Source organism: Pelmatolapia mariae, linkage group LG7 (genome assembly GCF_036321145.2).
Source record: "Pelmatolapia mariae isolate MD_Pm_ZW linkage group LG7, Pm_UMD_F_2, whole genome shotgun sequence".
Taxonomy (NCBI): domain Eukaryota; kingdom Metazoa; phylum Chordata; class Actinopteri; order Cichliformes; family Cichlidae; genus Pelmatolapia; species Pelmatolapia mariae.
This window is the reverse complement of record NC_086233.1, coordinates 29,285,203-29,312,495: the sequence shown is the minus strand read 5'-3', so window position 1 is coordinate 29,312,495 and position 27,293 is coordinate 29,285,203. Positions and strand designations below refer to the sequence as shown.

Here is a 27,293-nt window from a genome sequence, read left to right as displayed (position 1 = left end):
AGAGCCGGTAGTGAGTTCAAGAGTCTGATGGCTTGTGGGAAAAAGCTACTTCGCAGCCTGGAGGATTGGGCCCCAATGCTGCGATAGCGTCGGCCAGACGGGAGGAGAGAAAAGAGTGCGTGTGAGGGAGAGAGATGTTCCAGTGATCTTGGCAGCTGCTTTAACAATCCGTTGTAGCTGGATGAGCTTGCCGAACCACACGGAGATGCAGCTGGTCAGAACACTCTCTATGGTGCTCCTGTAGAACACGGTGAGGATGGGAAGAGGAAGGCTGGCCCGCTTCAGGCGTCTCAGGAAGTGGAGGCGCTGCTAGGCTATTTTGGTGATGGAGGTGGTGTTGGTGGTCTCGCTGCACCAGAACGCCAGCTGCTCAAACTCATCTCTGTACGCCGACTCGTCGTCGTTGCTGATGAGCGAACCTGATGATGTGGTTGGAGCTGTGTAGAGCAGTGCAGTGTCAGGACAGCGAACAACAGCGGGGTGAGAACACAGCCTCGAGGAGCTCCTGTTCTCAGTCTGATGGTGCTGGAGATGTTGTCGCCGATTCTGTAGAGCTGTCTCGGTTTTACTGACCTGCTGGGAGGCAGATGTTCAATCTTCAATCTTAAGCAGAATATCCAGTGATGAGCAGCTTCTTTGTACTTCCCGTTTCACTGTTGTTTCTTCTCCCAGCAGATGACTTTCTTATTTTGGAATCATATAGTATATGTGAGGAAACCTGCTGTAAACTGCAGTCTGTGCACTTAATACACAATGAAAATATATATTTTATGTTATTAGAATAAGATGTGTAAAAGGACTTTGATGTGTGTGAGTGACTTCTATTGTTATATCATACACTGATTAGTTTTCTCTGAAATCTAAACAGAAGAAACAAAGAGGTATTTACCCTCCGCCTCTTCCTATAACTGTACAAATATTATATTTTATTATAACTGTCTTGTTAAACAGAATTCAGATGGTGGCGACAGTCTCACCCTGGCGGTTCAGCTCCTTTCCCTCGTCCATCAGGTCAGAGGTCATTTCACTGTCTTCCATAAACTGCTGGAAGCCCAGAAGATCAAGGCAGCGGGTCCTTAAACTGAAGAGAACATTGATTACGACACAGAATCACAAACATAATTACATACAGTACTGTGCAAAGCTTTCATCAATCAACAAAATGCAGTGAATGAACAAAAGAGAAATCTAAATCACGTCGCATTTTGAAGGAACTCAGCTGGTCGGTTGTTCCAAAGATCTTGGAGAACTAACCACAGATTTTCTGTGGATACAGGCTTCCTCAACCCCTTCTGTCTCTTCATGTAATCCCAGACACATTCGATGATGTTAAGATCAGAGCTCTGTGGGGGCCGTACCATCACTTCCAGTACTTCTTGTTCTTCTTTACACTGAAGATAGTTCCTAATGACTTTGGCTGTGTGTTTGGGGTCGTTGTCCTGCTGTAGAATACATTTGGGGTTAATAAACAATCATTAATCATTCATGAACTGAATTGAATGGAATGAATTGAACTGGAGATTGCTATACATGCATTTATTTCCTCACGCTTGGACTACTGTAACTCACTGTTGATGTATCTAAGCAAAGGTTCTCTGGATCGTCTGCAGGTTGTGCAAAACGCTGCCGCTAGGGTTTTGACAAAATCTGTATTCACATGTGACACCGTTGCTATCTCAGCTACACTGGCTTCCTGTTGAATTCAGAGGCCATTTTAAGATCCTGGTCTTGACTTTTAGATCAGAGATGTTGGCACCAGCCTACATCTCTGATCTGCTACAGCCCTATGTCCCTAGACTGTGGAACTCTCTCCCCCAAACCTTAAGAATTGTGGATGGAGTAGTTGTTTTTAAAAAAAACTGCTTTTGGTTAATTTTGCCTGTTTTAAATTGTCTGTTTGATATTGTCTGTTTTACCTTTCTATGACTGGTTATCTTATGTGCAGCACTTTATGACTCTGCCTAGAAAGGCGCTATATATATACAGTATATATATAATTTTATTTACTTATTTATTTTTCTGAACGCATTCTATGTTTACAGCGTTGTTGCATACCTGCCTAAACCTTTGGCACACTACTGTATATGCAACCGCTGTGTTCCTGCATTGTGTTCCTGCGATGAAAGGTAAAAAGAATGAAAGACCTCCAAGTAATTAACTTGCCCGCTCCAGTTCCTCTCCTACAGGGAATTGTAGAAAAGGGGAGAGGCCAAAGGGGTACCCCAAATTTAAAGGGTTGCACCAAAAAGGTGTAACAGCAGGTGTGTTACACAGTGTGGGTATTTACAGAGGTGTGAGCAGTCTGCAGCTTGTTGTGGTGGGAGATGGCCGAGTCCATGTGGATCAAACAGGGGAGGAGTGAGACGACAGGACAGCCTGCAGGAGGAAAACACCACAAAGTCACAAAACCTCCATCAAGTTGACTCCTCCATTATCTCCGGGTCAACATCTGGGTCACATGATATGTTGTTTAATAACACGTTGACTCACTGCACAACTCTGTAGTTTGTGTGCTTTAAGAAAAATAAGAGGAGACTTTAAGGTCTTTTGAAACAGTAAAAATGTTCGCCCTGTATATGAGGAGGAACATTCCCGAAAGAAACACGTGTACTTGTGTCTTCTCTTGGTTTACAGGGATGTGTTTCCTCACGCTTTCAGAACCCTTTCAAGTACCCTCACAGAGTGGAGTGTCTTTTAACATGATGAACTAGAGACTCACACAACCGCAGGTTACATCAAGCACTGCATGGACACTGTCTCCACGGAAAAGCCTGTCCTGCTCTACCCCAAACGTAAACCCTGGATGACGAGTAAGGTTCAGGCATTGTTAAAGGCATGCAACTCAACACACAAATCTGGGGACCAGGACATGTACAGCAGAGCAAGAGCAGACCTTAAATAAGGCATCAGAGCAGCAAAGCTGGACTATTCAAACAATCTATCAGACCACCTCTGTGATAACAACTCCAGAAAGGTATGGGAAGGCCTGAAACACATCACCAATTACAAAGGCAGTTGGACAAATATAGATAATATGGACATCTCATTAGCAGAGGAACATAAGCACTTCTTTGCCCGCTTCGAGAAAACTGCAGTCAACCCCACCATGCACGACGCCCTGCCCACAGCCTCCTCTGAGCACAGTCCCCACACATTTAGCCTCCAAGAACATGAGGTCGGCAATGTGTTCAGAGCAGAATATCAGAGGAAAGCAGCTGGCCCTGACGGAATACCTGGTAGATTGCTCAAAGCCTGCGCTGACCAGCTGGCTCCCATGTTCACCAGACTATTCAATCTCTCCCTGTCACATGCCACTGTCCCTCACTCTCTGAAATCTGCAACAATAGTCCCCAAGTCCACCACCATCAGTAGCCTCAGCGACTACAGACCCATCGCACTGACTCCAGTGATTGCACAGTGCTTCAAGAAGCTGCTCCTAAGGCACATAAAGGACTGCCTCCCACCCTACAAGGCAAAAAAGTCCACAGAGGATGCAATTTGCACCGCCCTTCACTCTCCTCTGCATCACCTGGAGTATCCTGGGAAATCAGTAAGGATGCTCTTTATTGAATTCAGCTCGGCCTTCAATACCATCATCCCAGACATTCGTATAGACAAGCTTTTAAACCTAGACCCAGACCATTTCATCTCCGCCGAAGTTATCTCGGAGAGAAGTAGAGCAAGTGTGTAAGTTCATCTCTGAATGTTTGTAAAGCGTTCCCATGTTAAGCTTAACAACCGATATATGGAGCGACTGCCTCTCGCTCTCCTGCTGCTACTTCAATCGTGAAACTGCTTAATGATCAGCTGATCGGCTTTTCTGTCACGAGTCCGTCTCTCTTCTTTGTTTTTGGCTCACTTTGCGCCAGAAAGAGTAAAACCAGCGGCTGAACAACAGCAGCACGTTTAACCTTGATAAGCTGTTGTTAGAATATATTTAATATTACTTTCTAGACCAGGATCGTTTTCTACGCAGCTGACGGCTGGTAACTGTGCAGGGGCGGATCTAGCAAAGTTTAGCCAGGGGGGCCGATAGGGCATGAACAGGGAAAAGGGGGGCACAAAGACATACCTTTCTTTCTTATTCTCATTTAAAATGTCTAGCTTTTAATAAATAATTATCTGAATCTTACACCCAAAGTTTTAATCTGATGTAAAATGTGTAGAAGTCCATTACTGTATATAGTAACTGTTAAGTCTAATATACCCTAGTAAGCTATAGTACTTTTTCCTTTGGGAAAGTACCATCTGTGAATCCTGCAATTCTGTTGAAGAAAGATGTTTAAGCTATTTACTTATTCTTGAAAAATTATTTGTTTCTGTGCATTTTGTTTTCATCCTGCATCAAATTAAAGTTGATTACATCGATTAAGCATCATGAGGTGGAGGGTGGTTCCCTATTTTTTCTTTTTTTTTTTTTTTGCTGGGAGTTTGCAACCCTATTAGTTAGGTTGCTTAATATTTATGCTAAGTACTCTACCAGAATAGGGAGGATGGAGTAGGTTTAAGTTTATTAGATTGATCAGTGTTGCTGAACTATGAAATATTTTGGGTGCAGTGTATTTTTTTCCCCACACACAGGTATAATGCAGAATAGCTTTAGTGTTGTTGTTTATTTAAACTTGAGTATGAACTTATACAAAATGCAGCGAGATATTAAAAAACAGTTTTATTGATTAAGAAACACACAATATCGGATTCATATGGGTATCGGCTGATATCCAAATTTATGATATCAGTATCGGACATAAAAAAGTGGTATCGTGCCATCTCTACCCTAAACACCAAGGAAACAAAGGAAGAGGTCAGCGTACCACACGCCATCCCTGTGTGGTACGCTGGTTGCACAACAGCTGGCAAGAAGATTATGTGCAATGTCTTATGTGCAATGTCTTATGTGCAATATCTCACTCTTTCCATGCTCTGTGCAATATTTTTGGCTCATGTGCAATATTTTGGTCTCATTGGAATCACCACCCCCACCCTAAATGACCATGGCCCCTCCACCCTTATTTTATTTATTATATTATATAACTGCCCTTGTATACAACCACACAATGTTTCAATGTTTCCTACGCACACACCATGTATATAGTTCACTCACACATATATGGATACATATATATTGCTTTTTATTTATTTATTTGTTTCCCCCTCATTGTATATTGTTTTCCCTTCTTTACTTTTCACCTTGTGGTCCAGCTACCCAGTTTCGCTGTGCAAGAAACTACACAATGACAATAAAACTCTAAGTCAATACCAGGTGCAAAGGAAGAAGATTGTGATGAAGCATGCCATCTGGTGGAGAGAGCAAGCATTACGAGGCAGTGAGCTGAACAAGAGGAGCTCAGCGGTCTGAATGAAGTGAGATCGTGTTTCAACAACGAAGCACTGAAACAAACGTCACATGTCACGTTTCCTTCATTGTAACACAACAAAGACTCAGCTGTGCAGCACTCCATCACACAGCAGCTTTAAACACTTTTAGAGGCTGTATAGAAATATGAAGCTCTGTGTCTGACGGTTTGTGTGTAAACTAGCGTCTGCCCTCTCAGGCTCACCTCGATGTACTGGTAGTTGTAGCCTCTCAGCCAACCGGATGACAATCAGCGAGAGGACGGGCCACGTGCTGAAGAAGGTGAAGAAGGTGCACTTGGACCAAACCACAGCCACGCTGAACAGAGTGAGGACGACGGAGAGGAGGCGGTAAAACCAAAGGTTCAGGAGGCACTCCTAGTACTACTCTGTGACACACACACACACACACACATACACAGGGCAGTGTTTACTCTTCGATGTCACTGCCACTAGCACCCAAAGGAAAACTGTAGCAGGACACCTGTGCAGGTGATCACAGCAGGAATCTGATTACAACCACCTACAGTCAGGATGTAGATGTATCTGCTGAGCCAGCCGGCTGGCTCTGACAACGGGAAGCTGTGGACGAATTGGTGGGTGGAGCTGTTCTCCTTCTTGGCCACATCATCCAGGTGGATGGCATGCTGCAAGAGGATCTACCACTGCACATCAGTACTGTTGTGTCTCAGCACGGTGTAGATCACCTGCACATGATGGGTTGAGACATGAGAGCATAAAAAAAAACACAAAGTTACTGCTAACATTAACCAATCCATGAGAGCGTGACAGCAGGTGACTTATTACCTTAAAACCCCTGAGGAGAAAACCAGTACTTTAAGAGTGCACAGGAAACAGAAGATTTCAGCTGTGTGCAGCCTGAGGAGGAAACTACGAGCACAGAGAGAAACCTCATCATCACCTCGTCATTATCTTCCTCTTCTTTTTTTGCTCTGTGGTGGAACGAGGACTATCTTTTCTCCTCTTCTTCTGCTGTTTACCTGAACCACCATCAAACAAAGCTCAGCTGACAGCAGTGATTACAAAGCTATTGAGTCATGTCTTTATCGCCTTTTGCATCGTGTGCCTTAGTTTGGTTGAAGTCTATGGTACCGTCACACTGGTGCTCTTTCAATGAACCATCACAATGAATAACACGTGTGACAAGCCAGCACAGCTGCTAGGAAACTAATACTCTCCCCACGTTTTACATACAGATCTTTCTCCTGTGTGATTTCACTGTTGCTTCTTGAGATTAAAAATATAAATAAAAAGCTTTTCTTTGCCACTTTGTGTCAGGTTTATATTATTGGATTGTCATTTATGCTTAGAAATATTTACTCATATATGCTTAGAGTTTTATAATCAATTGCATGTTGATAGAGGTTTGATCCTTAGCAGTCTGTAAAGACTCTGTGTGCCTTCCAGAGTGTTCTGGCATACACACTCACATCCTGCGGTCACGAGAAGAGGTTGTACCTTCTTTTATTGTTTTATGGTATAGCAAACAAGTATAAGTGTACTGTAAAATCTAATTGGTTCCCAGAACTAAAAAAAAAGTTGAGTAAAGCTTAGCTAAAAATGACTAAATTTGGACAACTTATTTATTTTGAGTACTCTGTACAGGCTCATTTGTTCCCTGAACTCTGTTTAACAGGTACCGCATCCGTATCTGCCAACGGAATGAGTCGCCACCAAAAAACCCCCCACAAAATTACTCTGGTAAAGAAAAAAAAATACACATCTCTCCATAACAAAATGGAGCCCGAAAGAAAAACGTTTCTGCTGTGTGGGATCATTTTGATCTTTTAACTGCAAATAAGGTAACTGTTTGTTTCAGTGTAATCTACCAGAATAGGAAAAACAGCAATTTGACTTGAAGTGTAAATTATTTATTTCATTTTATGCAGGATAAATGTTGCATCTGTTCTGCAGAGCTTTCTTACAAACAAAAACAAATCCTCAGTGTTACAGAGGCATTACAGAGCCAAACATGAAAATGAGGAGACAAACACACTGAGAATGAACACAGGTCGGCCTATACTGACACTGAACAGCTTTATCATCATTTTTTTTTATTAGTATGCGTTTTATTTTTCAAATCAAGCATCTAGGAAGACTGTTCTGGACCAAGCAGTCCTGAATTTTATTATAAAGGACTGCCAACCCCTTAGTATTGTGGAGAGTGTCAGAGAGAAAAATTCCAAGATCAGAGGATCCTTTAACGTACTGGGGGAATAGGAAGACATCTTATCAGAACCTTTTCCACCTGACTTTACAGCTTTTGTGTACCCCAGCTTCATCTGTGCCTGTGAGTTTTCCAAAGCTGGGGAAAAGGTGTAAAAAACAAACAAACAAAAAAAACAAAACAAAAAAAACACAATAGACTAAATGCAAAAAGATTGGATAAACTTATATTTCTGAATAGAAATTTATAATAAACTGAGTCGAATGGGTAATATTACATTCACAATACTTTCATCTTAATTTTCATTTAATGTGATTCACACTATATTTTAAAGATGTAAATGGCCTGTATTTGTATAGCACTTTACTAGTCCCTAAGGACCCCAAAGCGCTTTACACATCCAGTCATCCACCCATTCACACACTGGTGATGTCTACAATATTTGCAACATAAAAGATATAAAATGATTCCATAGAAAGTACAATACCTTACAGTGTATAAGTATGACTAGGTCATTGAATTGTTGTGAATTGTTGTGAGTCTCAAGTAAGTTGCCTACAATGATATTTAAGGTCCAGCAGGTGTCAGTATGGAGCAAAACAGCAAAACTGTGTCCACACAGTTTGGGGAATGTGCTGAAACGCTTCACGAGGCCTCATCTACCCATCACTACCAATTAGTATGCCAAATAACAACTTGGCCTATGGCATCAATTAGTGCACAACTATACAAAAAACATCAAGTTACAGTCAAAATCTATCAAAGTCATTCAAGCTGCGCTCAAGCTGCGATCAACAGAAAGTTTTGCCTCATGCTCACCCTACCTTTCTGCTCACCAACATCAGGTGCAGTGAACAGGTGAGTGCAACCACATTTATCATCTACCACACCCATGAGGCACGCCCCACACCTGTGCACCAATACAGTGAGTCCATTTAAACCAACCCACTTAGTCAAAAAAGAGCAACTCATATGGCTCCTACATTACTTATATAATCAAGATAAAATACTTTTCCACTCGATAAAGGTTAACGTGAGGGTTCGTGGTGGTTAGGGACAAATGCAATCACATGGCAAGATGCTGTAAACGGACCAAACTTCAGTCAGGAGCACAACTGAGATAATCCATCCACAATACGAGGTTAGTCATTAATATACAGCAACAACATGGGAATAGAGCAGCTGTGATAGAATACAGCATTAATGAATCAATGGTACAGAAGTGGAGGACGCAAGAAGAATGAGTTGAATAAAGTTTGATTTATCTGACTGCTTTGTTTCGCTTAATGTGCCTTATAATCCCGTGCACCTTATGGTCCGAAAAATACATATTTGGCTTTTTTATTTGGCACACTGCAGTTTAATGTTGCAAAGCACCTCTTTTTAACTTCAGTGGATATTATAAATGGTTATGCTCAGGATATGTCAGCCCATTTCTACTGGAAATGCATTTGGGTTAAACTTTCAGCAAGGAATTTGCATTTGCACTGTTAAATTTTGATATAGCTTTAATGCATCAAAAAAAAACAGCTGCTTGTTTAAGTGAAAATAAATGGATGGGTTTTTTCTTTTTGCGCTAGTTGTGGAGTTGTATTTTGTCTCGCATCAATTATATTGTCAGTTATATCGTTATCGCAAATTTTCAAATACATATGGTGATAATTATTTTTGGCCATATCGCCCTGCTCTAGTCTTTAACTTCCCTTAAGTAGAGTGGCAGTGGATGTGGGTTGGAGATGCAATGAGCTTGAACCTGCAGGCGACCATCTTCACTGACCACACCATCTGTGACGGAGGACCCATCTCTCCTGTTGTCCTGCAAGCAAACAATCATATTTTTTGGAACATGAACTTAATTGCTTTCTTAAAATATTTTTTTCTGCATTTGGTATAGAACAGACTCAAATTTAGACAATCTCAGGCTCCCTCCCCACTGGAGAGTTGACATTCAATGTCCCAATTGTCAGTCTGGATAGCCCTGACCACCAACCAACACTGTTACGAGTTCAAAATATTGGGGATGGATACAAGAGGAAAACCAAAATAACAACACTGGTCCGGCCGGGTCAAGTCAAAACGATGATTTTAATGCACACGTGTGGGAGATGAATACGGCGCGCCGACAGCATCGATCTCTCACCGAAAACCACAGAACAATAGTTTTTATGAACCTCAGGGTATTAGAACGCCCCCTCATGCGTAAAGTAGGTACAATACAATCAATGTTGACAACTTTTAACACATTAAAAGAACATCTTCCTCTTCCCGAGGCCAGATCCTTCCCAGTAATCTTCTAACTCTGCTTATCCCCTGGAACAAACAGTCTCTCCTGCAAGCACAATCAAACAGCTACAAGGCCTTGCAAACTGTTTTCTAAATATTTGAACTCTCCCCTTCACATGAGTTTAACTACTGCTTGTGTGTGTGCGTGTGTGCCTCGACCTCAGCATTCACTCTGTCTGTAAGGACAGAGGCCAACTCTTCATATGTGGAATAACCTAACTGAAACCATACAGCTAATATGTTGAATAAATGTTCTAATCAAATGCCACTACTCAACGCTTAATAAAAGAATATAAATGAATAAAGGATAATGATGCATAACATGGTATATGTGTTTTGTAAGCGTGTGCGGCCTTCTACGCTCTGAGCCACTTCCCTCAATATATCAGTCAGACATCCCGCTGACTGTAGCTTTTAACCCTTACTGACTTGAGCACAACTCCATAATAAGCACCAGGCGGCAATATGTATAAAGATGATCATGGTTACACCTGCAATGAAAGATTATATGATTATACTAACACCTGTAAATAGAAGATTAACATGAGGTTATAACAATCACTGTCATCCAAACTAATGTAATGTCAATAGCTTCAATAAATGCTTTAATGTAATGCTTATTATATGATTCTGATGCAATGATAAAATAACAGTAAAATATATTTTCTCATGACCTCTGGATTACTCCAGAGGTCACCACACTTAGTTTTGTGTCACTCCTCGACCTACACAGCCACCTCCATGTCCATTAATGGCATCATGGGCCCCGGAACCACCGTTCCCAGGTCCACTGCCCTCGCTCTGACCCTCTCAAGCCGTCCTCTGGCTCAGGAATGAGTCAACAACCTCAGGTGTTCAAAGAGGCGTTCTCACCCCCTTACCCCGTTGAAATCCCCCTTACACTCGTCAGACACGTCGTCTGGTGTCCGTGCCTTTCTCTGTAAGAGACAGAAAACCAAAACACCGCCCTACCTAATCTTCATAATCTAACTTTATTGTTCATTGTTCTTTCAGTACTGCAAATTTGGTTTAGAATATCATGTTCAGGGCTCTCTGACCCAGCAACTTATTCTAACCATAATCTATGTGTGTGTAAGCGTGTTTGCATTTACCCCTCTGCACTCAAGGCCAATACCTACAATATATCAGTCCGGACAATCACGCCGAACGAAGCTTATGACCTTCAAGACCGAGCGCTAACTCATTATGAGCACATTTGCAATGTGTGTATGAAAATTATTAGAACCACTCATTTTAATCAAAGACAGCAAAAACAAATTAACCATTTCAATTCTAACATTTGCCCCCTTTTCACAAAAAACATGTGTTTCCTTTAGCCTACCGTCCCAGAGTTTCCTCTCCAGTGTGATACTCAGCATCTCGTGAACACAGGCATTTTATCTTCTAAACGCTATTCAGTTTATTTAAATCATTAACGCTCAAACATGGAAATATTGATATATGCTTCCCAGTTGCTCCCTAAAAAATTCTGGGAACAATAAGGTCATTATCAGCTTAAGTTTTACCATACCGACATTATTAAACACACAAGTAAAGTCATAAAAATGTTCATAACACCATTGTTTTATGTTAAACTTCCCCCCTTTTGACACAATCCCTTGTGTCGGATTCATCCGAGCTAGAAAATTAAAAGAAAAGGTTAGTGACATCATATCTCAGAAAGTATCAGAAATTCTCTTCTCCCGTGTTGTTGCTCCAGCCTTGTCTTCCTGTGCTAGGGAATGAAATCAATTTAGTTATCATGATTGACCTGTTACACTCCGGGCTCCGCCCAGAGCCTGCATCCGCAGAATTGCCTAGAAACAAAACCTGTATTAATATGAACTTCACATATAAAACGCCTTTCTAAATTTTTATTTCCCCCTTGTTTTCCCTCGCTGACCACAGCAGGGGAATCTATGTCTTGATTCAGCCATGAATCCAGCTCACCTGATTCATCACTGAGCCCAACCGTCACTGGCATCTGATAGTGTGGCACTGCATCTTCTTCTCTTAGTGTCACTATTTTCAATCTGTTAATTACAATTCTTGAACATGAAGTAGACTGTGTTTATAACAAGTCAATACAGCTGTAAATGTGGCCAATTATCAATCAATTAACAGTCAATAACAAAATCATAGCTTTTATTTTATGCATGTTTAAGTCAACCACTTACCCAGAGGATCCTCAATCCCAGAAAATTTCTTCTCCACCTTTAATACTGTCTGTCATCCGTCCATGCCCTGGCAACTGGGCTATCCAGAGCTGTATCATTTTGAAATATACATACAACAAGCCAAACCATACCTTGGTCACACCAACCCCTCTCTCCACCCTGAGGATGTCCAACGCCATCCTAGTCTGGACTGTGAAAGGTGACTTTAACGCCGACTGTTTCAACAATCCAGTTTACTGCCTTCCCTGGTCAGGTTAGCCAATGTCTGCACACTAGTATAAACATAATCAACATGGTCCGCATTATATTGCATGTTATTTCACAGTATTATAGACTCCAAACCTCCATCCTTCTGTGGGTCGCTAAATTACGTTTATCCAGAACTCCGTTCTGTCTCTAAATTTTGGAGAATTTTATGCTTGTTGTCAAGATTTGAAGAACCTTGAGTTGTTAAGTTCTCCCAATTCTTTCGGTCCTTTGGGCTAAAGGAAGGACACTGCTCGGTGTATAAATGCTTGATCGACCATTACTTTATTCCATACAATTCAACACTTTTAAGCATAAACCATCGTAAAAGCCTAAACATGCACATTCTTTCTCTCACACGGCGCCTAAGTAGCGGCCTTGGCTCCCGTTTTATCTCCTCCTGATGAGATGAGGCAGAAAACCTCTCCGGTATATTCTGCTCTCTTCTAATCAGACAAATAAGGTCATAATTCTCTAAAAACAGTATTTCTTATAATTCCCCGGTATAATGCATTATAAAACAATATCATTCATGCACAATAAATCAGCAGTCCAATGTAATACAAATCAGTTTAAACAAGTGTAATAGTTATCACCTTCTTTTAATCCAGGAGAACAATGCAAACTAAAACTACATAATAGTTTCACCATCTAGTTTCACAATATAATAATCTTACAATTCCCCCTTTGTGATCTCTTTTTTAAAGAGATCACCTACACCTCATAATCCAGTTTTGTGAGGTCCATTGCTTTTTTTTGCTCCTAAATCTAAGGTCCTCTGTCCCCCTTTAACGAGTGGAGTATAATGACTTCTATGTTAGCGCATATCAGATGCAACACAAACTAAATTTACAACAACAACCCAGTTTTTAATTATAAGAATTCAATTCAAATCTATGGTTTTATCACCCCCATCGGGGCTTACCTTTCCCACTACTGATAATATTTCTCCCTCGAATATTGGCAATTGCCCTCCTTTGGTGGCGAAAAGCTGTTGGTGTGGTCAAGCGGGTGCTATAGGAAACAAAAGCTCAGGACAGAACAGTTATCAGTCATGTACTTCATACAGAATTTGCATACATTTTGATTTCATATTGATCCTCTGAGTGTAGTGGTACATTTCACCTGAATTTGTCAAAAGGAATTTTATAAAATACACGAAACACAATAGGTTTTCTTTCTTCACTTTGCTCTTGTTCTTATGCAGCGCCACATCCTATCACATGGCCCTGTCGGTTATATTCTACTTTTTAAATTTCTGACCGTTTCAAGAAAGAACCTAATTCACATGGACCAGTGTTTGTTATTACATATCTCTTATTCTGAATGTGAAGTTTTCCATTTCCCTGATAATCATGCATTTTATTAAAGTTTTGGCTTTTTCTCCATAAACGTTAATTGACTTTTTACAGTGGCCTGCTATGGTTAATAATAACATGTTCAGTCATTAGTAACATCAAACCTTTCCTTCACTGTAGCCTTTGACATTCCCCAACATTTTTAAGGTGGATATAATGTAATGACTTTAATCGAAACACAACTAATAAAACACAATTTTCTTAATGCAAACATCAATAACTCAAAATTAGCAACCAAACGGTTAAGTCCGCAGCTCCACACTCTCATGTGAAGCTACATTCTCCCCCTCCAGTCTCTGTTATCTTCCTACAAAAACAAGGCAAGACAAAACATCCACCCTTCTCTCACAGGCTGGGTGAATTGTCTGTCGACATTTATTAATCCTAAAGTTGGTGCAGTCTTTATCTCAGTCTCAAGTCAGTCCATCACAGTCCAGTTACATGCATACATTCACACACATTCGTACCAGATATTGCTGATAATGGAGTCTCACACGCAACCTATTCGAGTATCCATCACCAGCAAGATGACGCCATCATTTTAAAGGAAACAATTCCTTGTTTTTTAGACTGGATTGACTCGCTGCAATCCTTATAGACTCAGGACTTCTCATGTGATCAGTGTCCCATATAAGTGAAGTTCTCCCAAGCCCATTTTAATCATGGAGAAAAACACTTTGCGACTGTTTTCAGTAAGAATATTTTATCGAGCTTTAAAGTTCAATCTCTCAGGCCTGGATTAAAGAGCTGATTTGTTAAATCAGGAACTCTCAAAATACCAAAATATCACCACCGGTGGATCACACCTCTCAGATTTTCTTATCTCAGTGCACTGTAACAAAAGCAAAAACAAACGTCACCAATAAAATACTAATAAAATACCAAATACTGGGGCCCGTTGCAGACATGTCCACGCATAGACCCATCTCTCTCTCTCTTAGAGAAAGAAAACAGGCGTGAGGTTCTGGGGGCGCTCCGTCTCTGGGCTGGGGCCCTGGCCGGGCCTCGGGGGCTCGGGTCCTGGTTGGTGTGTTGCTGGGGTTGTGGGCGGGTGGGTATATGGGGGCCCAGTCCTGGCGCAGGGCGCCGCCGGTGCATCGAGCCACCTGGGGGACTCTTCAACTGGTGGGGGAGGTTGTCACATCTTGCAGGAGCTTTCCTCTCCTCAGGAATTCTCTCTGCAGGAGGGGGAGATATAGGAGAGGTGGAGGAAGATCTCAGCCTGGGCGTCTATTGTCTTGTGTAGTCTGGAAGATGAGTGGATGATGGGGTGGGTGCAGTTTTCTCTGTAGTGGGGTCGGGTGGGCTGTCCCGGGCTCTGTGGGGCCGGGCGGCGCTGCTGCACTGGGCCCTGGTCCGGATGGGCCTGGGCCCCCTTTCCCTGGCGGGTTGCAGAGCATGGGGGTGCCTACTGGGGTCAGCGGGGGAGCTGGCCCCAGGGAGGGGTCACTTGCCCCTCCCTTTCTTCCCTCCCCATCTCCAGCTGCCTCCCTCTTCCCGCTCCACCACAATCACCCACACATGCAGGGCCTTGGGGTAGGGGTGTGTCACCAGGGTGCAGAGGAGGCATCCCCCCCCTCTGTCCCCTTCTGGCTGCCTCTGCCTCAATTTTATCTCACAACTTAGACATTCACATTACTCACACTCTCATAACACATACATATAGGATCTTGGGGGTGGGCTCACAACACGGACTCCAAATTACCATCAGGGTGTACACCGCACCCCTGGCGTAGTTGCCCACCTCTCAATTTTAAATACACGTAGACATTGAGGGCTATCAGGAGGGGCTATGCGCTTACCTGCTGCTCTCTGGCAGGTAGCTCCATGCCCTCCTGGGTTTTAATTGCACCTTAGAACACATATACATCAACACTACATATGAGCGGGTAGAGGGAGGTTTGGAGTCTTCTCACACCCCCGGTCTCTGCGGCCTGCTGGAGCGGGGGGGCTAGGAGGAGGAGTTGGCCGTCCGACTGGGGTCTGGTGTGTGGGGCCTCCCTGCTGCTGCGGAGTCGGGGCAGTCTGCTTCTCCCCACTGCAGGGAAAAGGGTAACACCACCTGGGTCTGGGTGCACTTTCCCCCTCCAGGGGCAAGGGTACCTAGACCCGGTTCTTAGAGTACGCTTGGGGAGTGTGATTGTGTGTACAGCGTCTCTTTATGTCTGTCTCCACGTTGGTTGAGTGTGGAGTAATTGCCTATGAGAGCATGAGGGTGGGAATGGATGTTTGTATTTGAGTGTGCCTGTATGTCTGTGTCCATATGTCAGGTTGGGTATCAGACGCCACCTCTCTGGGGACATCTCAGGCCCTCCAAGGTTTGGAGGCCTATCTCCCCCCACCACTTCCCCTGCCGGTGGCAGACGCCCTCAGACATCGATGCGTTGGTGGTTCTTTGTGTCCGGGGGTGGGCGTCCGGGTACACACCGGCTCACTCCTTGGTGGCTGCTTATCCGGGCCTGGAACCTGGGGCTCGCTCGGGCCACTTCGGGGGTGGGGTGCCTTCGGCCTCTCGGCCTGGGGCTCGGTCACTCAGGCACAGCTGGCTGCCGGCGGAGCTCACGGGCACGTCACTGCAACCCCCCCTGGCTTCTGCTCCGCGGCTGCTGGGTGACCCCTCATCTGGGACTCTCCTCAGCTCTTTCTGGGACAGTGGCGCGGCTGCCCCTCTGTTGGTCTTCCTTGGTCTCTTGTGTTCTGGGGGCCTCTGGATGTCTGGAGTTTTGATCTCCTCCATACCTGCTTCATGCCCTGGAGGATGGGACTGTGGCCCCCCACACCCTCTAGCAGATCATTACATTAAGGAACCTTTTAAATACAAGCGCGCTCATGCTCACAGGTGTACACACAGGTGATCACACACACAAACTACACCCTTTTTGGCTCCTACCTCAAAGCACACTGTGCGCTGTCGATCTTACGTGCTGCACAATAATGTTTAATATTAAGTATTTAGTGTTATATTCCCATATATCATTGTGATGTTGTTTATTCTATTACTCTCGTTTTCTTCTGCTTGTTTTCTTTTTTCTTTCTCAACAGGTGATCCAGGTGATCGATATATGTATTTTTTGTCTGCTTATTTTGTTGGTTTTTGTTTTTTGCCCTTTATCCCCGTCCCTCTTCTCCGCTGTTTTTTTTTTTTGTTTTGTTTTGTTTTGCTTTTTTCCCCCCTCTTTCTTTCTCCCTTTTCTTTTCCCCTGTCCCGTATCTAGCAAGTTAAAAAAAAAATAATAATAAAATAAAATAAAATAAACAATAAAAGGTAAATCAAATGGACCATTACGGCAAGGCTGGGATGGTCCATTTGGTAAAGTAAATCCGTTGGGCATCTTTCTTCGCCTTTAGACAACAATTCTGATGGCAAAAGAACCAAACGGGACAGGTTTTAAAAAAAAAAAAAAAAAAAAAAAAAAAAAAAAGAGAGAAAGAAAACAACCCAAACCTCACTCATAAAAATCGACCTAGTGTTAAGCAAAACCCAAAAATTAACCAAAACTTCACCACAAAGTTCTCCTAACTCCACGGACAATATCGTGTAGGAATACAGGTACCATAACTCCTTTTGCACTGAAAAACATGTTGGATTTACTTGATTCAATAGTGGACACCGGTTGCACACAAATATTTTGTATTGGCAGAAACTTAAACAACTGAGTTAAATCAACACAACTTTTCCATATTCAGTAAACCTGTGCCTTTTGTGTTCATAGAACATGATTGAAACATATTCAGATCAAGTAAGTTGAGCTCTTGGAATATTTCAATCCTTCACAATTCTGTCAATTTATTTCAACACTATTCAATAACACTTATATAAATACTACTCGGTCACTTAAATACTACATGTTGTCTTCATATCACATACTGTTTAACAAAGTCTAGGTCCCGGTTACCATAAAAATTGAATGGGCCTACAACAACTACCATCCTCCTATCTTTATCCTGGTTGCAGGAGGGCTGGGAAACAACCCTGAAGAGATAGGTTACTAGGCGGGGACGGCTCGCCAGTTTATCACATAAAAACAAACAACCATTTACACTTACATTCACTGGTAATTTAGAATCATCAATTAACCTAGCTCTAATAACTGCATGACTTCTACCTGTGGCAGGAAACCAGAATACCCAAAGAGAAACCACTGCAAACTAGCCAGACTGTGGACTTGAACCCAGGACCTTCTTTTTTTCTTCCAGTGTGTTCCTGCTTTAATTAAGTCTCCATCACCAACATGTGGTGCTCTGAAATAAAACTCACACCGTTAATTCAACATTTTCACTCTGTACCACACAGGCTGTGTGAAGCACAGTAAACAATTCAGTCGAGGCCCTGAGCCATAAACAGACTTTGTTTTCATAACCAAACTGCTTTAGACCCTGTCTCTTAAATCTACAGAAATGCCCTCTGGGTGACATGAAACGCATTTACCAATAAACAATCAATGGCTTCTTGTTGTTGTGACAGATTCTGTGTTTGGATGTTTGTGTGCAGCATTTTTTCTTTTTTTTTTTGCGTATCAGCATAAGCATTTGTTAGCAAAGCATTCTTCATTGCATCAGCGCATGTGTGTGTGCGCATCACTCTTCATTGCACAAGCGTGTGCATGTGTATGTATCACTTCTAATGCCTCAGCATTTCGATTCAGGTGTGTGGTTGTGTGTGTGTATGTGTGTGTGTCATTTCTCACTCAATCAACGAGTGCACATGTGTTCATGTGTGTGTTTCTCTTCATTCTGAGTCAGTGTATATATATGTGTGTGTTTGTGTGTTCATCACTTTCCTGTTCTGGTGTCTTGGGTAAACCACGGCCTGAAGCGTGCCCTGGGGTCCTGCCCTCCTCCATTTCAGCCTGTTCGCCACCCTTGCTGCTGTTCAAAGTTCAGTCTGTCCTGGTTCTGGCCCCAAATCAGGCAGTGCTTTTCTCCAGTGTCCATGTTCACCGCAGGTGAAACCTGCATCTTCTCCTTGTCCAGCTCCTCCTGAGCCATGCTCAGTTTCTGCTCTGATGCCTTGAGCTCTTACTGAGGACAGAAACCTCAGAGTCTTTTCCGTACACGTCAGATTGAAGTTTATTGATGTTTTCCTTGCTTTGCTCCACGGACTTCTGCACCTCTGCTGTCCGGCTCTTCTCAGAGGTCAGCTCCTGGCTGAGCCCCGACACCTGTGCCTTCAGCTTATTTTCTTCTTGTGCTTTTGTCCGTTCTGAGGTGCCTCCTGACCTCAGTTACTCCTCCTGTCTCTGGCACGCCTTTTTTGCTGCCGTGTTGGTCCATCACTGTCCTGCACAGTGTTAATGCAGAGTTGTTAAGGTCAGCATTCTGTTGCTCGGCCTCACCTTTCATCCGGGCTTAATGGGCGTCTCGTCACAGCTCTGTCAGCTGAAGCTGTCTCAAAATCTCCCCCGTGTAGTGAAACGAGCCTTGGGTTTAACGCGCTCCGTCTCTGCTGCATGAGATCGCTTTCCTGCAGCACTGTTTACATTTTCAGGTTGTTGTTGTGGGTCCAGCTGCTGCAGCGTTTGGTCAGGGTCACATCAAAGATGGCAGAGGGGAGAGCAGGAGTCCAGGTCAGCCTCGGCTTTCCGGGCTGGCAACGCAGCCTGCAATTAAACATAAAGAGATAAAACAAAACAAAACAAAAACAGACGAACAGGAAAATGATGTTGTTTTGGCTGTGTTATTCAGAGAGGGGAGAAACACCGGGCCAGGCCCTGTGTCAGCCTTCTCTCACCCTTTTGTTTTTTCTCACCGTATAATCAACCCACCAAGTTGACAGGACAACACAGGTACATGTTAAAATTCTTAGGATCGTGTTTAAAAGCCCAAAAAGCAATTTCCTTCCTTCAGTAATCACTTATATTATTCAATCAGCAGAAAACATCTCACAATTTGACTCTTAACCACTAAATCTGTTGTTTCAACACTGGTTGGTCATACCAGTATCTTTCTTTTTGAAGTTAAGTTGTTGTCCTGCAACCCAGAGAGTTTATTTGTTAGTAGTGGATAAACTTCATCATTAAAACAACAGGTGTCTGTTCATTTTCGCTGCTTTAACCTTGCTGGAAAATCTTCACATGTTCATGAGTGTAAGCTGTTTCTTCATTGCATGTGTGTGCGTTTGTAGGTGGGTTATTTTAACTTGCTTCTCCAGCAAGGCATTCCTCTAACAAGTGCCTTTCTCATACATTTCTCTGGTTGTGTGTGTGTTTTTATTTTGTTTCCCAACTTTTGATTTCCCACCTTAAATAACAGCATTCCTTGTCTTCAGCCAGGAGTTAGGGCTTGCTCGTGAGATTCAGGGACACATGGTGCTAACAACAATTTAGCCAAAAACTTGCCTGAAAATTTCCAGTGATGGTAACCGATAACCGGATGAGAAGATGTCTTTTAAGCTTCTTCTCAGGGTGGGGACCAAGTAAGAGGTCAAGGCTGTAAAATTTTGAGCCAGTCTGTCGTCCTAATCCTGTTAATCTATCCTTTTTCGCTGTACTCAGGTTTCCAGGTTGAGAGAAATCCACCTGTATTAACACACTAAAACATTCAATTAGTATTCCATTTCTGAAAACCGCCATTCACTTCATCTACCTAGATTTTACTCTCTCTCTGTCTGGGTGCATACTCCACACAGTCTGGCAGTTGCCTTTTATGGGCATGCAGAGTTCCTGTCACACACACACACAGCTACTCACACCCAGCAGCTGCAAAGTTGTCTTCACGGTATCTATCCGCACACTTAGCCACAATCATCCGCTCCTCAATATCAATGTATAAAACCAGTATTACCCCTAGAAACACACACACCCTCAAGAATTCACTGTATTTAATCCTTTATTCATACTCACTGAGACAAATGCAATTCATGTAAAGAAAATCCCCTATAGGTGAAATTTCAATTTGGCACGGCCCTGAAATAAGCATGCCCTTTATCTACACAAAATTAAGTTGCTACACCACATATAGTGGTGAAATTCATGCTTAATCACACCCTATATAATGATAGAACCAAACAGTAAAGTAAATTAAATGTAAATGCTTATATTATTCAACTAAAACAATAACCACTTAAAGATCTTATAAAATCATGCTTCACACCGCAAACATGATCCAAATCATTTTATGATTTTATCATTACAAATACAATTTTCTTTAAAGTCTGTCTGTAAGTACAAATCAATTTAAACTTTTCACCAGACTTATGTTAAACTGCCCCTAACAAGTCCACTTTATTGCGTGCTCATAGATTTTTTTTATCAGAGAGATTCACCAAATGTACTTTGTTTAAGCTTATTGCTCTGTCACGCTCATTAGGCTACGTTCACACTGCAGGCGAAAGCGCATCAAATCCGATTTTTTCGACCCTATGCGACCCGTATCCGATCATGGTATGACAGTGTGAACGGCACAAATCCGATATTTTCAAATCCGATCTGGGTCACTTTCGTAAGTGGTACTGAATCCGATACGTATCCGATGTTTTAGAAAGCGACTGCTGTGTGAACGGTCAGGTCGCATTAAATCCGTCTTTTACGTCACTGACACAAGACAGACGCCGATTATCAGCGCCGGAGAAGCGCCCGATAGGACATCGCGAACGCTTCCTGGCCATCCAGTGTAGATGTTAGTGAAACTGTTGGGAAGACAACGTTGGAGAAACGTGAACATTTTATTTGTACTGTATAATCTGCAGAATCTGACAGTAATCTGCAGCTATCCTTTGAAGCACCGCTCCTCTAAAACAGCAATAAGGATAATTATTAGGTTATATACATTATTATGTAAATAACAAAATAACTTAAAGCAAAAATTGTGAAACGTAAAGTCCGAAGTCTTTATTTTAAGGGCCATCAGTCAAACAATATTGTTTGCTCTGGGTCTAAACAGCACCTTGTGTGTGACATCTTCTTTTGCGCATGCGGGCCGCTTTGAGCGTTCACACTGGAGAGCGTTTGCTGTCGCATTTTATGTGTAGTGTGAACAAGCAGACAAAAAAATCGGATTTGATCAAAAAATCGGAATTGAGCATTAAGACCTGCAGTGTGAACGTAGCAGCTCATGACTGCTTAAAGCCTGTGTCTGGAGTTGACCACAGAGGCAGAACATCATTCAATCCTCCACGATGGCAAACTCCACTTTCTCTGTATCAAGATAGCTCATACTCTAAATACACCATACATTATACTAAAGCCAAACGGTAACTTGATTTATCAAAAATATCTATCTATGTGTTTTCAAGCTGAGAGAAAAAGAAACTCAACCTTTTGTATCATCATGTATACATTACTTGAATCAAAAGCATTTTCAAACTCTAAAACATCCAGCTTTGCATCACAATATGCCAACCACAGCCATTAATCACATATTCACAACAATACACTTCTCATGAGGTTTTCACCAAAATCAAAACAGACCTTTACCAGTAATTTCAGTGAGCAGACTTTTAATTTTGTCAATGTCCAATTTGGCACACTTCGGAATAAATCAACAGGTAGTGCCTCACCTTTTAGATGTGACCAGTCTGCCCACTCACTTCAGCTCACTGGCTCGCGCCTGTCCGTTCGACCACCTCGGACCGTCCAAGCCTCCAGATTCAACTTCCACCCCAATACCTCAGGACGAGCCCCCATAACTGTTATGAGTTCAAAATATTGGGGATGGATACAAGAGGAAAACCAAAATAACAACACTGGTCCAGCCGGGTCAAGTCAAAACGATGATTTTAATGCACACGTGTGGGAGATGAATACTGCGCCGACAGCATCGATCTCTCACCGAAAACCACACAACAATAGTTTTTATGAACCTCAGGGTATTAGAACGCCCCCTCATGCGTAAAGTAGGTACAATACAATCAATGTTGACAACTTTTAACACATTAAAAGTAGAGATGGACCGATCCGATATTACGTATCGGTATCGGTCCGATACTGACGTAAATTGCTGGATCGGATATCGGTGAGAAATAAAAAATGTAATCCGATCCATTAAATATCAAAAAAGCACCTCACAAAACTTGCGACACGGCGTAACTCGGCTCATAACCGTAGCATGTCGGAGCAGTGTGCTCACGTGATAGAGCGGCTGTGTGTATTTGTAGCCTCGCTAGCAAACCAGCATTTCATCTCCGAGGAAGTTATCCCAGAGAGAAGTAAAGCAAGTGTGTAAGTTCATCTCTGAATGTTTGTAAAGCGTACCTACGTTAAGCTTAACAACCGATATATGGAGCGACTGCCTCTCTCTCCCTCCCTCTCCTGCCGCTACTTCATGAAACTGCTTAATGATCAGCTGATCGGCTTTTCTGTCGCGAGTCCGTCTCTCTTCTTTGTTTTTGGCTCACTTTGCACCAGAAAGAGGAAACCAGCGGCTGAACAACAGCAGCACGTTTAACCTTGATAAGCTGTCGTTAGAATTTATTTAATATTACTTTCTAGACCAGGATCCTTTGTACGTAGCTGACGGCTGGTAACTGTGCAGGGGCGGATCTAGCAAAGTTTAGCCAGGGGGGCCGATAGGGCATTAACAGGGAAAAGGGGGCACAAAGACATACTTTTCTTTCTTATTCTCATTTAAAATGTCTAGCTTTTAATAAATAATTATCTGAATCTTACACCCAAAGTTTTAATCTGATGTAAAATGTGTAGAAGTCCATTACTGTATATAGTAACTGTTAAGTCTAATATACCCTAGTAAGCTATAGTACTTTTTCCTTTGGGAAGATACCATCTGTGCAGTCTGCAATTCTGTAGAAGAAAGATGTTGAATCTATTTAATTATTCTTGAAAAATAATTTATTTCTGTGCATTTTTTTTTCCACACTGCATCAAATTAAAGTTGATTACGTTGATTAAGCATCATGAGGTGGGGGGTGGTTCCCTTTTTTTTTTTTTTTCATGGGAGTTTGCAACCCTATTAGTTAGGTTGCTTAATATTTCTGCTAAGTACTCTTTAAAATACCAGAATAGGAAGGATGGAGTAGGTTTAAGTTTATTAGATTGATCAGTATTGCTGAACTATGAAATATTTTGGGTGCAGTGTATTTTTTACATACAGGTATAACAGAATAGCTTTAGTGTTGTTGTTTATTTAAACTTGAGTATGAACTTATACAAAATGCAGCAAGATATTAAAAAAACAGTTTTATTGATTAAAAAACACACTATATCGGATTAATATCGGTATCGGCAGATATCCAAATTTATGATATCGGTATCGGTATCGGACATAAAAAAGTGGTATCGTGCCATCTCTAATTAAAAGAACATCTTCCTCTTCCCGAGGCCAGATCCTTCCCAGTAATCTTCTAACTCTGCTTATCCCCTGGAACAAACAGTCTCTCCTGCAAGCACAGTCAAACAGCTACAAGGCCTTGCAAACTGTTTTCTAAATATTTGAACTCTCCCCTTCACATGAGTTTAACTACTGCTTGTGTGTGTGCGTGTGTGCCTCGACCTCAGCATTCACTCTGTCTGTAAGGACAGAGGCCAACTCTTCATATGTGGAATAACCTAACTGAAACCATACAGCTAATATGTTGAATAAATGTTCTAATCAAATGCCACTACTCAAAGCTTAATAAAAGAATATAAATGAATAAAGGATAATGATGCATAACATGGTATATGTGTTTTGTAAGCGTGTGCGGCCTTCTACGCTCTGAGCCACTTCCCTCAATAGATCAGTCAGACATCCCGCTGACTGTAGCTTTTAACCCTTACTGACTTGAGCACAACTCCATAATAAGCACCAGGGGGCAATATGTATAAAGATGATCATGGTTACACCTGCAATGAAAGATTATATGATTATACTAACACCTGTAAATAGAAGATTAACATGAGGTTATAACAGTCACTGTCATCCAAACTTTAATGTAATGTCAATAGCTTCAATAAATGCTTTAATGTAATGCTTATTACATATGATTCTGATGCAATGATAAAATAACAGTAAAATATATTTTCTCAACACACAATAATGTCATGAAAGCATCATTTTAAAAAGGTCTATGCAAACATGGCCAATAACTTTCATTCTAATGATGTGCAAAATGATTTGGGCACAAAACAAATTTTGCTGTTAGAAAACTTGCAGACTTCACTATATACAGTGTAAACCCTCTAAACTAAGTTTGGGGGATGTGATCTTTCAAGAAATGCAGACCAAACTGTTGTTGTTTGTTTACTTACACAGCATGTCTTGTAGAATTAACTGGAGTCACAGCAACAGCATAGTGCAGTCATATCTCAAGTCTAATAACAGAAGACAGGAAAAGATCAGTAAAGAAACAACTTTCCCAAACCATAGCAAAATTAAACAATAAGTAAAACAGGCTGATCTAAAGTATGATTAAAGTTCAGCCTGATTAATATAAATCTCACTGACAGTTGCTAATGTATTGGAAAACCAAAATACTTACCACTGAGTTGATTTCTTTTTGTCCAACAACAGGAGTGCTGGTCCCGAGCCTCAAAGACAGTAAGAAGCAAGCAGAGGGAGAAAAAAACAGAACATTTTTCAGAAACTGATTTCATCCTTAATGGCTGTGCAATCACGGGCGACCGTGGCTCAGGGGGTTGGGAAGGGCACCTGTAACCGGAAGGTCGCCGGTTCGATCCCCGGCCTCTGTCCTGGTCGTTGTGTCCTTGGGCAAGACACTTTACCCTACCGCCTACTGGTGTTGGCCAGAGGGATATGGCAGCCTCGCTTCTGTCAGTCTGCCCCAGAGCAGCTGTGGCTACAACCGTAGCTTGCCTCCACCAGTGTGTGAATGTGAGCGTAAATGAATAATGGCATTGTAAAGCGCTTTCGGTGCCTTAAAGCTCACAAAACTATTTCCACAACCACCAAACAGCAAATGAGAGCAGGCACACGGATTCCACACAAAGACGTAACACAGAGCGGACCCGACGCATCAGAATCAGCTTTGTCTTTCTCGGCTTTCTCACCCGATGATAACATCTTGAGCTGACGCTTCTCCAGGTTTGATCAACATATTCCATAACAAATGCTGGCACTATGAACATGCGGACTGATCCGCGAGGGAGAAGGACGGTAGTGACCTGGCATTTTCAAAACACATCTTTCATCCTTCCGCAGTGAGAAGCAAAACTTCCGGCTTACTTAGTATTTTCTAAATTAAGACAACTCAAATAAATTGAGTTTATCAGCATTTTTGCATAAAAAGTACTGGTAACTTTTGACCAGTTGGTCTTCCTCGTATACGAGAAACAGCCAATGATGCTGCCAAAATGCTGCTGTAACAAAGACTTTCTGAATCCTGCTTCTGAAGTCATGTGTAGGCAACTCCTCACAGGTTCTCTTGGTTGTCCTTTTGTGTATTGTTCTAAATAATAAAGAAAACCTCTAGGGTTTTATTTCTGCTTTCAATGTTGTGTTCAAATCATTTAATAAAAGTCTGCGTCACAGTCGTAGCCGACCCGAGAGAAAAGGACTCCAATGCAGGATGCAGATGGAGCACAGGGAACGTTTAAGTGACAAAGTTTATTTAGAAAACAAGTGAATGCAACAAGGCTATTCAACTGTGAACTAAGCAGCGAGTTTACACTTGTGCCGTGAACAATGCCGAAACTATGGAGCACTTATGCAATCAATCTGAGCTAAGCAAACAATAAGTGAGATTTCAATTAATGAAACTGCAGTTCTGCGATTTGGGGGCCAAAGGGAGAGTCAGACTGGATGGAGGGTCCTGGGCAAGGGTCAGAGTCACTGAAACAAGAGTAACCAAGTTCAGGTATGGTTCCAGAAGAATGCTGGCAGATATTGGCTCTGAAAGTTCCTGTAAACTGCTTCCTTGTCGCAGGTGGATCAGCAGCGTGGAGGGGAGAGTGATCCGGATGAGTGGTAAGAAATCCAAAACTCCTGATGTTGAGGCATGCAGGTACAAGGGCAAGGTAATTTACTATGACGTTTACAAAACACAACAGTGGCCTGCATTAACTGTGGTTAGCTGCGAATCTGGCAAAGCGAAGTTGAGAGCGCTGGCCTTATAATTCGACAGCTTTATTACCCACAGGTGAGAGCAATTAGCAGGGACACTGTGGATCCTCCCAGAGGGAAACTGCCGGCTCAATGAAAGAAAAAAAGAAAAAAAAAAACACTGGCACACAAACACACCCAGACCATGACAGGTACTGAAGTAGATCACCATCAAAAACTGGGCTCTCCTTTTTAGGTAATGAAGAAAAATCATGCTGTTGGATTAATCAAGCAGTGGGTTCATTTTGCTTACTTGTGACAGATAAGATGTAACATTCTTCTTCATGACTAGAAACTTGAGAACATTGTGACAAAGTGGGTAAGAACACCACTTGTCCATATTCTTAGTTAACATTCTTGTTTTGATTTAACCATATTTCATATGTAGTCTGCAATAGGCAAACATCTAGTCAAGTCTTACCACACACACACTTTTATTTTCATGTGAATTTCTAATGTTTGACTGCTATGTCAAGGGATCTTCAGAAAAAGTCTGTGGTTAATTTGGAACTTTGCCTCCAGTTAAGAGCGTGTCAATCTGCAACATTATGCTCCTTAAAGATATGCACATGTTGCTTTTCATGTACAGGATCATCAGGACTAGTACAATATTTTCTGAACAAAACATTTCATCTCTGCTGCACTCTATACAGAAATTAAAGTCAACCAATTCCTCAAACAACAAAAGCTAAA

General features: G+C 42.1%; 1 protein-coding gene and 1 long non-coding RNA gene across 2 annotated transcripts; both read right to left on the bottom strand.

The window, feature by feature from the left end:
* Nucleotides 1–202: 202 nt before the first annotated feature.
* On the bottom strand, nt 203–6,285 carry LOC134631725 (G-protein coupled receptor-associated protein LMBRD2B-like). Its single transcript, XM_063480282.1, has 10 exons — nt 6,278–6,285; nt 6,163–6,172; nt 5,883–6,002; nt 5,790–5,839; nt 5,562–5,674; nt 2,288–2,376; nt 1,255–1,442; nt 978–1,081; nt 574–683; nt 203–437 (listed from the first exon to the last, which is right to left on the bottom strand). The coding sequence occupies exons 1-9, from the start codon at nt 6,283–6,285 to the stop codon at nt 592–594; spliced, it is 774 nt and encodes a 257-aa protein (XP_063336352.1). The 3' UTR covers nt 203–437; nt 574–591.
* Nucleotides 6,286–9,182: 2,897 nt separating this feature from the next.
* On the bottom strand, nt 9,183–25,635 carry LOC134630248 (uncharacterized). Its single transcript, XR_010094268.1, has 3 exons — nt 25,550–25,635; nt 24,791–24,853; nt 9,183–9,359 (listed from the first exon to the last, which is right to left on the bottom strand). It is a non-coding gene; the product is annotated as an uncharacterized LOC134630248 (long non-coding RNA).
* Between the last annotated feature and the right edge of the window lie 1,658 nt (nt 25,636–27,293).